Source organism: Hoplias malabaricus, chromosome X2 (genome assembly GCF_029633855.1).
Source record: "Hoplias malabaricus isolate fHopMal1 chromosome X2, fHopMal1.hap1, whole genome shotgun sequence".
NCBI classification, from domain to species: Eukaryota; Metazoa; Chordata; class Actinopteri; order Characiformes; family Erythrinidae; genus Hoplias; species Hoplias malabaricus.
This window is the reverse complement of record NC_089819.1, coordinates 17,156,463-17,169,808: the sequence shown is the minus strand read 5'-3', so window position 1 is coordinate 17,169,808 and position 13,346 is coordinate 17,156,463. Positions and strand designations below refer to the sequence as shown.

General features: G+C 38.5%; 1 protein-coding gene across 2 annotated transcripts in view; it reads right to left on the bottom strand.

The window, feature by feature from the left end:
• Window positions 1–13,346, bottom strand: part of LOC136677548 (DNA mismatch repair protein Msh3-like) — a 62,011-nt gene that overhangs the window by 34,263 nt on the left and 14,402 nt on the right. For both annotated transcript variants that reach the window (XM_066655130.1, XM_066655131.1), the window contains exons 9-12: window positions 5,827–5,957; window positions 3,527–3,635; window positions 707–791; window positions 287–396 (exon numbers count right to left, since the gene is read on the bottom strand). In XM_066655130.1, the coding sequence (XP_066511227.1) occupies window positions 287–396; window positions 707–791; window positions 3,527–3,635; window positions 5,827–5,957 (435 nt within the window). The remainder of the gene's footprint in view (window positions 1–286; window positions 397–706; window positions 792–3,526; window positions 3,636–5,826; window positions 5,958–13,346) is intronic.

The following is a 13,346-nucleotide window of genomic DNA, read 5'->3' as shown; positions in this document are numbered from 1 at the left end:
TTTTTTCAGTTTCTTTTACTCTGTACTGACAAATTAATAGACCTTTTTTGGTTCCGACTCTTTGATTTTCCCTCAATGAATTATAAATTTCAAATGCTGTCTTTCTTAAATATATATTCTTTTAAATAAAAAAAAAACATAGGAACATTTTAGAGAGTCCTATTCTGATGGTTTTCTATTATAAAATGATGCACTTCTTTTAAGACGCACACTGTCAATGTCCAATGCCAACAGTTACAGTGAGGTAACTTTTTCTTTTTTTTTTTTGGAGGAAATAGAGACTCACAATGCCGACTTAAGGGGCTGGCTGACCCACTTCTTCAGCAGCCTCTTGCCGAATGGAGTGCGGGTATGGTCCAGAACCCAGAGCAGACTGCCCTTCACTGAGCCCGTGGTCTGGGAGAAAAGAGCAAAAGGTCATTAAACTGACATTACACAAATGCCTGCAATGAGGGAACATAGTTATGATTTCACAGCGGCGAGGCTTATTAAGTGAGTCATGTTGAGAGTTAGGAAAAAAAAACACAGTGTGTGTGGCCATTACATCGCTGGGGGAATTAAATATATGAATATGAATGCAAGGCACTGCACACAGCTGTGATCGTCCATGTGCACTTGCACATGTATGTGTGCCTGCACTGGATTTTTTCTTTTTTTTTTTTTGCTGTGTCACAGTGTTTTAATTCTATACATAGACATACTTTACCTGGTTACAAAAGATCTCCAAGTTCTTCAGCGTGGTGGAACTGAACACCATGTGGTCTGCATCATCTGACAGCCTTTTAAATGAACTAGATTTTAAAAATAAAATTAAATTAAATTAATTAAAAAAAAGAAAAAACAACCATCAGCTCAAGAATAACATTGTAATAAGTTATTACAGTGACTTATCTTCAGATGAATTTTTTCAAAATAAGGAAAGTGCCTTTGACTGTTCAAACATGTTCAAAATTGTCTAAAAACACAACGTCCTTGGAAACACAGTTAATAAAAAGCTTTCATTCTAAAAATGATTAGCTGTTTTGTTTTAAGGATGAAATTGGCTCAGTTAACTCTTAAACCTGAGCGACATTTCATCAATCGTGTAAAAGAATCAAGAATTAGGTACCACAAAAAGACTTATGTAACTGTAGACCGATTATAGAGAAGCTGTTAATTAAAACAGCCAGTGCATAGTAAGTGCATATGCTGCATAGTAACGAATAGCTGACTGAAGGTTTTCTCATTATGCCAATGACACTGAATTTAAACATCAATCATCATCATACGTTTTTACATGTGGCACTATGGGTTTGCTAGTGTATTTCATCTATTTTAACATTATCACAAGCCTCGAAAAATGTAACCTTCAAATATATTTTTCAATGATGTTATGATTTGTCACCATTTCTGGTTAATCTCGACTGGCTCCCTATTGCCTTAGTAGTGCACAGCATAATATGCGAAATGTTCCACAAGAACGGGAATGACTTCCTATTCGGCGTGTGAGGTGCACTTGAGCAAGGCATCTATCCACTAACTACCTAGCATCTTTCTCTGTGTGTGTGTGTGTGTGTGTCACTGCCATGCAAAGAGAAGGCAAGAATGAACTATTTTGTTTTCATGTTTAAGGCTCTTGCTGCATGTAAAAGCTATTATTTATGACCTATATAGTGCACTACATAGGGAGCCGAGAGTCAAACGATATTTAACCATAGGAAAACCATGCAATGAAGCACAGTGAATAAATTCTGAATCCCCAAATGTAAGCTAGCATACTGTAGTACATGGTGAACACAAACTGCACAGTACAAGGCTCCCATTTCTGCCTGTGATACGTGTTAATTACGGCTCTTTCTGGGAGACTATAAGGTCAGGGCCCTGTTATTTCTTTTTAAATAATGCCCTTGATCAATCCTTAATTACAGTGTGTTTCAGACAACTTTCTCACCACCCTGAAGTGCCACACAAATCATGAATCAGCCTCTCCTCGCCTGGCTTCAAGAAACCACCAGCTCTTGTTTGAGCTCATATGAAACAACTTTACAGAAACAGCTGTGAGGTACATGAACACATTAGGAAGCAAAAACAGTAAATCAAAAGGGAACTAATCAGCCACATTATGCTTCAAAGCGTGGCGGCTGAGCCTTAGTAGTGCTGGAGAAAAAGACTAATAAAAGGGGATACTTGCCCGTAACGACTTCCTAATTAGCACCTTGTTGAAACAGGATGCATGAAATGATGTTACTTAAGGTCATTAAAGTAATTTTGAAAAGGCTTTCTATATCACAGAATATTTCCTGGTTTTGAAATGTTCTGCAAATAGGATCCACTTGGAGAGAAGTCAAATGATGCATTTTCACATAATCAGTCAGTCATAACCAAGATTTTAAACTTCTGTATCTAAGAGCAGCATCTGTTCACAAGGCTCTTGTTTAATTTTAATGAGGATCTCAACTCCTTTCACACATGTGCCTTGAGTGAACATCTCAGAAAATTTAATCTAATTTACCTGCTCAAGCCCTGGGGTTACACCTGAGAAATTACCAAGAGAGCTCATGTATGAAGCAGAAACATTTGTGTGAAATATTACAAGATAATATTAACCACCGAGTGTATAACTGCCACAATCAAAGTTTCTGTGATTAATTAAAAGGCTTGATATGCAGATAAAATACAACATCATCACCTACTAAAACTCTAATAAGAATAAAAATAGAAAATAACCATAATACTCAAAATCACAGAGAAAAATCTGCAGAAACGGAGGGGAACACAAACTCCACACAGACAGTAACTCGAGACAGGTGACAGTGACACTACAAGTTGTGCCAGGAAATAACCACAATTTACGATCACATAATTCCCTCAAAAGTCTAAGAGGTTTTGTTTACTTTAAATTTTAACACTTATAAAGTTTGATCAGCAGGGGGAGCAGTGCACTCCCCCTGAGATAATAAGAACAGCCACTGGTGTAAGAGCCAAAGAATTACATTTTATTTCAGTGGCTCACTAGCAAAATATATGCAAGAATTAGGGTGTGCTACTGGCAAATTATATGTAAATTAGGCATTTATATGTAAATTCCTCATTTGCCCCCAAATCTTCTCTGGTTTCCACATCATACAAAATGTTCATGAATGAAACAATGCATTTTTAGGTGATTCAGAAATGAAAGAGCTACCTGTCATTTTCTATTACAACATTTGACCGACACTGCCTTAGACTGCCTTAGAGTTTAATCATGTTACAGGTTTATGTGAATGTAGTATTAGGGGTCTTGCCCAAAGCCTCTTACAGGTATAGCATGTTCTTCATGTCCAAGCTAGGAATGGAATGGTCTACTGACAGTATGGAGAGCATACATGTTACTAATTTCATTACAAAAACTGTGTTTGGTGGTTGCCCATGGTGTGGACATTGAAAGACAAGACTTTAAACATCTGCATCCTAATAAAATACCATTAGAATTAGAATAACCCCAACATTGTTGTAGTTTTTAAATTTAGACTGGTTCTGAATGTAAGGGGAGTATATTCTGTAGTACCTGGAACAGAGTAGAACTCTCTCTAGCTTAAACTCAGTCAGATACTGGATCACGGGCCCAAGGCAGCAGATCACTGGACTCTCTAAACTCAAGTAGAATGAAGTGGAACCTGTGCAGATACAGAGAACATGGAAAAAAAGATAGGTGAGACAAAAAAATAATAATATTAATAATAATAATAATAAAAAAAAAAACTATTCTTCTCAGTTTCTTTCATTAGATAACAGCACTGTACTGTGATACTGGACACTGACCAATATTTGTACAAAGTCAGATAGAATTGTATTGCATCGAAATACCCTCATACATTTATACAAAACCAATTAAGAAAACAAAACACAAAAACATTTAAAAACTAAGTACTGATAATTAAACTGAAATGAACAGGAAACACATCAGGCATTCCGCTCTCTGTTAAAATACACTTGCAGCGATCTGTAATTATCCCACGCAAGAGAGATGCTGTGGAAAGGGTGAAGAGCACAAGGCAGCAGACAGCTGCATTCATTCTGGCCTTGCATTCCTCTCCCACTGCACTAAGCTATGAAGCTTCCCCATTGACGTCAGTCATTAAGCATCAGCACCAAGCCAGACATGACATCAGTATCCCAGCCTTAACAGACGCAATTACTTCCTACCTGTGGGCTTTCACACTGATCTAGGAACAGGTTGCTCTCATTTTTTCAACATCAGGTACCAACTACCTGTATCATTTTAAATTTGGTGATTTAACTAACTTGAAAGAGTTTTTGTTCTGGCACAATTCTAAAATAAATAACTAAATAAACAAACAAACAAACAAATTAATTTAATTAAATAATAAATAAATAAGTACTGATGTTCCTGAGAATAATAAGGATGTTTTTAACACTAGTCACATAAGATCAATCAGGTCTAGTTATGGTATAGTAGTCCCTAAATGAACCATGGATAAAGGGGCGGCCATGTTTAAAATATGTTTAGTAAAGAATCTCTGATATATTCAGTCCTTGGCCATTTGATGAGGTGAGGCATCATTACATTCGTAATTTTATATTTTCCACAAATTGTTCTGGCCCCAAATGTGAGCATGAGTTTGTGTGCACAGTATAAGCCCTTCCCCTTGCTTCCAACTTTATTCTTAATAAATGCACTTAGATCTGTAATTTGGTCTTTGAGAATAGTTTCACTAAGGATGACAAAAGAGAGACGCTCAGAAGAGGCTGAGGAGCAAACTGTATTAGCAATTTATCTATACTGTATTGGAAATAGAAGAGAAGTTGAGTAAGGGCAGCTTATCCCACATTAGCATGAAAAGACCTCTCATATAAGAACCACTGATAAGTCTCTCTCTGGGTTTCATCGACATTTCCTTCAAGCAAACATCTGCTCCAAAACCATTCAGCGAATCTATCAAGAAGAAAATGAGTTCTTGAGTGCTGTGAAAACAACACAGGAGGGGACGCTTCTAGGTTTGAGATTAGCTTGAGAGACTTCTGGGCTAGATGATGAACAAGAGCCTGGGGCTGTTGTCAACAAGTTTTTATTACAGATCTGAATCCATGCCAGGGAGAATACGGGCACCATCGCAGAGCACATCAGAGCTGACACAGAGAGGTAATGAGAGCTGTCTGGAGGATGGCGGTGATTTAGACCCAGTTCTGACAGGGACAGAGACCTCAGCTCATCCCCCATGCCTCCAACCTAAAGACAACAGCTATTGATCTCCCTGCTGCCTATCCCACAAGGAATGATTTTTCAATTACTGCACAAAGCCCACACGCTGACGCCCATGGCAGGTCAGCCAAATAACTCCAAATTCATAAGATCAGGAGCAAACTGGTCAGGCTTCAAAATGACACATGGAATCACACAGTGATAGATCTGAATGATTTAGGGAAAATGTCATAATTACGATCATATGACTGAAACAGAAAATGTTCATAAATCCAGATCCAGATTATCCAGGTCTTTTGGTTTGACAGCTGAGCAAACTGTACTAAATGGTAGAGTTAGCTGTGGTAGTGTTGTCACAGCTCATGGATGTTTGGTAGCTTCTGACTTTGGTAGCTTCTGACTGTAGATGACGTGGGTCATCATCTACAGGCAGTTCACAAGCTCTTTGAAATCAGGTTTTATTTTTCCCCACATAAATCATGTGCTATTGCAAATTGAGTTTGAAAAACTATATATTTTAATGATGGCAAGATTAATGTTACTGAACTCTAAAATATACAACTACACTCTCAACATCCACTACACACACACAAATATTCACATACTTGGAGTGATGCAGACATTAAAGAAATACGAAATATTACCCTTTTGCTGATTTTCTAGTGTCTGCGTCACTGAGCTGGTGTAGAATTCTTTGACGGTTTTCATGGCAGTGGGATACTCAAACTGGGTGCTATCTCGTTTCTCCATTCGAATACGGTCATCTGCCTGGACACTGCAGGTCATCATATAGGGAGGGATGTATGAAGGAACAGAACAAAAGCAGTTGTCAGTAATCAAGACTAGGTTTTATTTCTAAACACTATGATCATAAAAGCATCACGTAACTCAACAAAATAATCTCACTTGAAGTTCACTAAAACTGCAGCCACTGAAATACAAAGTGAAAATGTCAGAAGTGCAAAACATTCATTGGCTTGTGTTCATACGTAGAAGAGGAATCTGATGAAAATGGCTTCGTCTTAAAAAACAAAACAAAAACAAACAAACCTTTTCATCATTCAACACCGACTCAAGCAGGAAGTCAAATTGCAGATATGTCAATCTTGTCCATACAGAATATAAATGCAATGTAATTAACTATGCAGCATTACATTAATAAAAATACAATAACAAGTGTAATCAAAACTAACACTCTCTACGTTTTAAAAGATTTCCAAACCCAAAGAGGCCTGTTAAAAGTAGCATGAACAATCAGACTAAAACTATATAGAGACAAAATACTCGTAAACACCTGTTTATCCAGAGTTCCTTCTGATATCCATAGTATTTATAGGGAGTCTATCCAGTTTTGCTGTAGTAACAGCTTTACACTACATAAGGAAACACCGAAGTGAGAATTTAATAGTATTCAGGGACATGAACAATAGCGATGTTAGGCAGTGATGTTGGGCGATTAGTTCTGGATCACAAACCCATTCCAAATCCCAAAACACATCTCAGAGAACACAGTTCCACTGCTCCACAGTCTAATGATCACAGCTTTATTCCCCTCTGGCATATGTTTGGCATTTGGCACGGTGATCGTAGGCTCATGTGTGGCTGTTTCAAAGCCTCCAAATTCTATTGGTTGATATTTATCTATGGAGATTATACATATTGTTGGACACACTTGACTCAGATAAGTGTGTGCATAAAAACACACATTAGGAGTGTCCACCCATGTTTGAATATACAGAAATAGACGTCTTTGACAAAAATATCTTCTTTTTCCATCACAATCAATGGCTTCCATATCACTCAAAGTGTCAAATGTTACCATGAGGGTGCATATTGGTAACACACATGCACACACTATCTCTCTCTCTCCATCTTACACAAAACCTGAGTGTATTGCCATCATTCCATTCAGTCCTGCCTCCCTTCCATTCAACACTGCTACAATCTCAAGGACTCACCATCTTTTGTCATTTTTTTGCAGTTGCTGGGGCAACCAAAGCTCTCTCTCTCTCTCTCACACACACACACACGATCACAAGCATATCGCAAGCTTCCTTTTCTCCCCTCACACCAACAAATTTAGACTTTTGTAAAACAACCAAACATTGCTCCCTAAATGTGTGGATTTGTGCAGTATGTAATTATTATGGGCAAAATAATTAAACCCTACATTCCCTACTGGTGGGTGGCACGGTGGTGCAGCAGGTAGTGTCGCAGTCTCACAGCTCCAGGGACCTGGAGGTTGTGGGTTTGAGTCCCACATCGAGTAACTGTCTGTGAGGAGTTTGGTGTGTTCTCCATGTGTCCACATGGGTTTCCTCCCATGGTCCAAAAACACACGTTGGTAGGTGTTTGGCGACTCAAAAGTGTCCATAGATGTGAGTGTGTGTGGCCCTGTGAAGGACTGGCGCCCCCTCCAGGGTGTATTCCTGCCTTGCGCCCAATAATTCCAGGTAGGCTCTGAACCCACCGTGCCCCTGAACTGGATAAGTGGTTACAGGTAATGAATGAATGAATGAATAAATAAAGTCTCTACTGATTTCAAGCAAACGAGCTCAGAGTCTAATAGTTTATAAGACATAACAAAAGTACAAGGGAAAAAGGATTAAAAATGTCTACAATCATTTCAAAACAAACCCAGTCAAAAATCACAATATTACCAGCCACCCAACAAACACATGCACACACACTGCTGTAGCACGCTGTGCTCTATTAAACACACACAGACCCCTGTGAACTTTATTTACGGTCATCATTCCAAAAGCTAGACTAGGATCCCAGCTATTTTGTTGAATCAGCCTTGTTTTATGACACTGTTTTTATGGCAGATCTCAGACCGGTTCAACACACCTGCCCCAGCTCATCAGTGTTCTCCCGGTAAAGCAATAAGAGATAAGAAAGCCATCCCCAAGTCAATAGGAAACGTCAATACAATCACACATTGTAGCTTCTTGCCTACAACACTTATCTCCAAATACACTGCTGACATTTATTGCTCTGCTGAGTGTATTGTTTTTCTCAATTCTATGTAAGAAACAGCACCCCCTCCCCTCCCAAACAACGTTTAATGCAGTTATACTGTTGCTTTTTAAATATACATCCCAACAGAAATCAGTAAAATAAACGCTCTGTCAAAATTTATTTAAAAAGATTCCCATTATATTTAAGAAAAAGGACTGTCAAATTTTCATCTAATTATGTAATTCAGACAGAACAAAGTGATTGGAAGCTTACTTGCCTCTCTAACATCACTTACATCATCCTTAGAGCTGTTGCATGCATGCTGTATGACTGTAGAAACTCAGGCCTTTAAAGAGACACAAGTCTTGAGGCTCACACAGATAAACAAATAAAAAAAGACTCAGACAAGGCTTCTAAAAAATGAGGCTGGATTAAGCCAGAGGGCAAACTAGACTGAAACTAGTAGTTCTGTAGTTCTATGGTGTTTTCTTACTCATGAATTAGACTCGAGGTAATGTTACGTTTGGTAAATAATAATGTGAACATGGTGCCTTTGACACTCTGCTCCTGCAGCTTGCTGGCACACATCAGTTTGAATGTCACATGGTGTATGAGGTGGTGAAAGAAACAGTCAAGTTTGCCTACGAAAAACTCACTATGAGGAATGAGGACCAAGTAGGACAATTACAGCCATACGAACTACATAGTACACTTCACAGATTATCAAACCAGTACTACTTCATTCAGATAGTGCACTAAATTTAAAACAGGCATATGTAAATGTAGGGCGTCACGATGGAGCAGCAGGAAGTGTCACAGTCACACAGCTCCAGGGACCTGGAGGTTGTGGGTTCGATTCCCGCTCCAGGTGACTGTCTGTGAGGAGTTGGTGTGTTCTCCCCGTGTCCGAGTGGGTTTCCTCCGGGTGCTCCAGTTTCCTCCCACAGTCCAAAAACACACGTTGGTAGGTGGATTGGCGACTCAAAAGTGTCCGTGAGTGTGTGTCTGTGCTGCCCTGTGAAGGACTGGCGCCCCCTCCAGGGTGTATTACCGCCTTACGCCCAATGATTCCAGGTAGGCTCTGGACCCACTGCGACCCTGAACTGGATAAGCGGTTACAGAAAATAAATAAATGAATGAATGAAATGAAAATATGTAAATTTATAGTCCCATACAAATTGTTTTATTTTCTTAAAATACAATGCACTTTAAGAGCAAAAACTGGAATCCTCTATAACACTAGAATCTTATTGGTATTTTAGATAATTGCTTAAAAATACTCTCTGGACAGTTTTACATTTGACTGTACTGGAGTATATATGATTATCTAAATACAATCATTATATAATAATTATTGTTTGAAAAAGACACTAATATTCCAAGAGGGTGGAGTAGTATAAAATGTATAATACATCAAATCAACCAATTAATCACATTCTAATTTCAATCAGAGCAGAACATTTGGAAAACGTGAGGCAAGGCACAGGAACAGCAGCCTCCACTACGCACAGTGAGGGGTGCTGTCAGCAGGAGGCCAACTTCGTGGCTTCATATTGTAACAAATGTTTTGGATGATGCTCAGTAGTAGGCTTGCTTCACATTGTTTTGTGACAAATTAAGACTGCGGCAGAGTTTGGAGATAATTGGCTCTGCATCTCCCATGAGCCAAATGAGATACAACTTGCTGGCATGTATCACTCTCTAAATACCAAATGAGTGTAGCTCTGGTTGGTAACACATTGCATTAGCGATTAAGGACATACTTTTAATGCAAGCTCCTTGTTGTGATCAATAGGTCACTCAGAACATGTGCAACACTCTTGTTTTCAGTCCATCTTCAGACCAAAAATCATAAAGGAAATGCTTTGCAGTGTAGATGCTGAAGTACTGAACGGCTTGAATGCAAAAGGCATAAAGCTCGACTCCTACAAGTCCAAGAGCTCATCCGCACCATTTAAGTTGGTGTGGGCAGGACCACAGCAGTACTGCACAGATATAAACACAAGTCATAGACAGTGACACACTAAGCATTGCAACTTCAGCAAGAATCTATTTTTCAGTCAATAAGCCTGTGTGTGTGGGAAGTAAAGAAAGTCTTTATCACTGTCTTCTAGAACACTGTACAAGATGTAACAGGTAAAAGGCTGCAGCTTGTTATAAATAACCTGAACTGCAACAAGACACATTTGTTATGCGAAATAGAAGCATTTGTCCAAAACACTCCAGAATATTTCAAGCAGATATTTTTTCCCCAAAAAGCAGTGTGAACTAATATACAATATATACTTAACAGAATCAGAAATGTTTAGCTGAGGTACATGACCAGTAATATGCAAGCTAAAATAAATAAATTTTAGTCCTTATTACTATATTAATAAACATAGTAATGTTTTAGTCCTATGTTATGACACAGCAATTTCTGAGATCAAAAACAAGTGACCAAATTAGACTGTTCCCTTTGAAACAAGAATAGTAACGGGTATGTAATTATTATGGGCAGGAGACTAGTAAGTCACCTCATGATTATGATATTCAGATTTTGCCTGGTTTACATCTTTGCATATCGCAGACCCTGTTTCCAGTCTGAGACTAGCAACAGAACAATAGTATCACCAGGACAGTCACCATGAGAGCCACATTACAAATACCACAGCAACAGCTTGGCAACGGTTGCTAGGATAGGCACCTCGGCTACCTCTAGGGGCCAGGAAGGGTTAAAGCGCACCCACCAGAGTCTCCCATTCACTCAAATCTGAAAGCAACATGTGAAGAGAATATTTCAGTGTTTTTCCCAAAAATGTGTCTAGCATTTTCCCAAAATGCACAAGTTTTACACCTCCAAGGTCAACTGGTTTATATGAAATATTCCACTGAACTGCACACTGTCAAACCTCTACCATAACATTGCTCACAAAAGAGAAAAATGTCCAATCAAGTTCTGTTTTATGTTTCAGCTAATTTCTGCCTACAGTGAGACACTGAAATGAGAAATCAATTTTAGCCAATTTCCATCTTTCACTCAAAAGAAACCATCTCTTTAGCAAATAGAACAGTGGACAACAAAGGAAGTGTAAAGCACCTGCTGTGAGAAAGAGAATTACAAACATGTACACTTAAGTACAGACAGACAAACACACACACAGATCAGTAGCATATCCAGGTAGCTAATACACAAGAAGACTGAATTCGGAACTGCATAATTGGAGTGCCCTTTAAAGAGTCAGTGTGGATGTAGAGATGCCTACGCAGTGTTCTGACAGTTGTTCAGGTGAAAAACCTTGAACTTTCCTCCACTTACATCAAACAAATGAGGCTGTGATCATGCTCGAACAAGCGGAAACCAATTTTACAATCTGATACTCTGACACCAATTTTAGCCTCACAGCACAAGGAAAAAGCCTAAAATGTGGCCATATTTGGCAGCAGCAGGGGTACACTATATGGGTGTTCCTGCATGGAATACACTTAGTAACCCCCATAGAAGTCCTGAAAATTAAAGTTAATTACAGGAATTTAATTGTGCCATCTCCGTACAACAGACCAGTTTATAACTGTGAAAAGGCTATTGCAAAAAGGGCACAATTAGAGTATTTAGCAGGATTTTTTGTCCTACTTGCTGGTATGACGGAGCTGGGTACAAACTTCTTATTGCCTTCCAGGGTGCTTTGCCTGTAGCTAATGGTGAACAGACCTACATGTCAGGTCAGGTTTTAGGTTTCTAACTGTTGCATCAGTGTTTCTTACATTATGAAATGGGCCACTAATCATCTTTGAATGTTATTGTCACCCAACTGATCTCTCAGTTTCGTTCTAGTATGCTATCCCGTTACAAGTAGTTTGTATTGTAAATGTGCATGATGAACAGAGAGCGAGAAAATCAAGGTAACCAAAAAAATAATATAAGGTGAGGAGGTAAACATAGAAGATATAGGACAAGGGAATGGCACGCAGCCATAATGAGAGAAAAAGATGGCCAAAAAAAAAAGAAAAGAAGAGAGAGAGAGAGAGAGAGAGAGAGAGAGAGAGATCACTCAGGAACTGCTTGAGTCCCTGCTACTCTAATCTAATCCCTTTCTTATCACTTACATCACACTCTGAAAAGATCAGTGTAATAGCAGACCTTCCTCACACCAAATGCAACAGAGCACCGTGAGCATCAATAATTAGGCTTCCACATGCAGCGTCCATATGCTCACGCTAAGAGCACCATTTAATCAGAGGAGAACTAAAGCCACAGAGCACTCAGCCCCAACATGTGATTTTATTTCATCAGTCTGCATAGGCACTCCATTATCACCTTCCCAGCTCCAATCATTTCAAATGTTGTAAAATAAAACCAAAGTGTTGAAACTTTAATAAAAACAGTAATATTAATTATTCAATATTTTGCTTTACACAAATCCAATCCTTATTTTCAGCCTACAGCAGAGAAAACAGCTACATGGTCTTTGGTCTGCAGGCCTGGAGATATGAGGCACTCTGAATTTTGTCTCATAGAAAGTTAGAGCACACACAAAATAATTGGGCCCCTGACAGAGAATAAATACAGCATGTTTATGTCCCTAAGACATTCAAATAATGATGAATTTATGATTAAAAATAAAATCTCTCCTCTCTTTCATTGTAAAAGATGAATTGTTTCAACTTAAAAAAAGAAATCTGGAAGCTTTAATATTTTGCATTTATTAAAATCCCACACAGCTACAAAATGACATATTTATCCTTATGCCTTAAAAGTTATTATACATCTCGGCCTGCCTTCCGCGTGCGTGGACATGAGCATTACACCCTTCCTCTATCTCTACCACTCTCCTGTAGCTCATGCTTACATGGAAAGCACCACCCCAACATATTTGTCTAAACAAAACAGATTATTTAAAGTTTTGTCATTAGGTGGTTGTAAGGTAGTTTGAATCACTTACAGTTCACACCAATTCTTGCAAAATCTATAAAGTAATGTGCAAAGGTCAAAGGCCATCCTTCATGCATTTAATATCCTAGCCATATATGCCATTAAATTAAAGCTTTACATTTTTCAGTGTCACATATTTTCTAAATAAACTCACAGAAACCTCAATGATTTCAGGTGGAAGTTTCCACAGAACTACAAGATTGTGTGAGCTTATATTGTGAGCTTAATTAAACGTAGATCACCAATCATTATATAGCTAGAAAGACAATACAATGACATCAAAATCATATG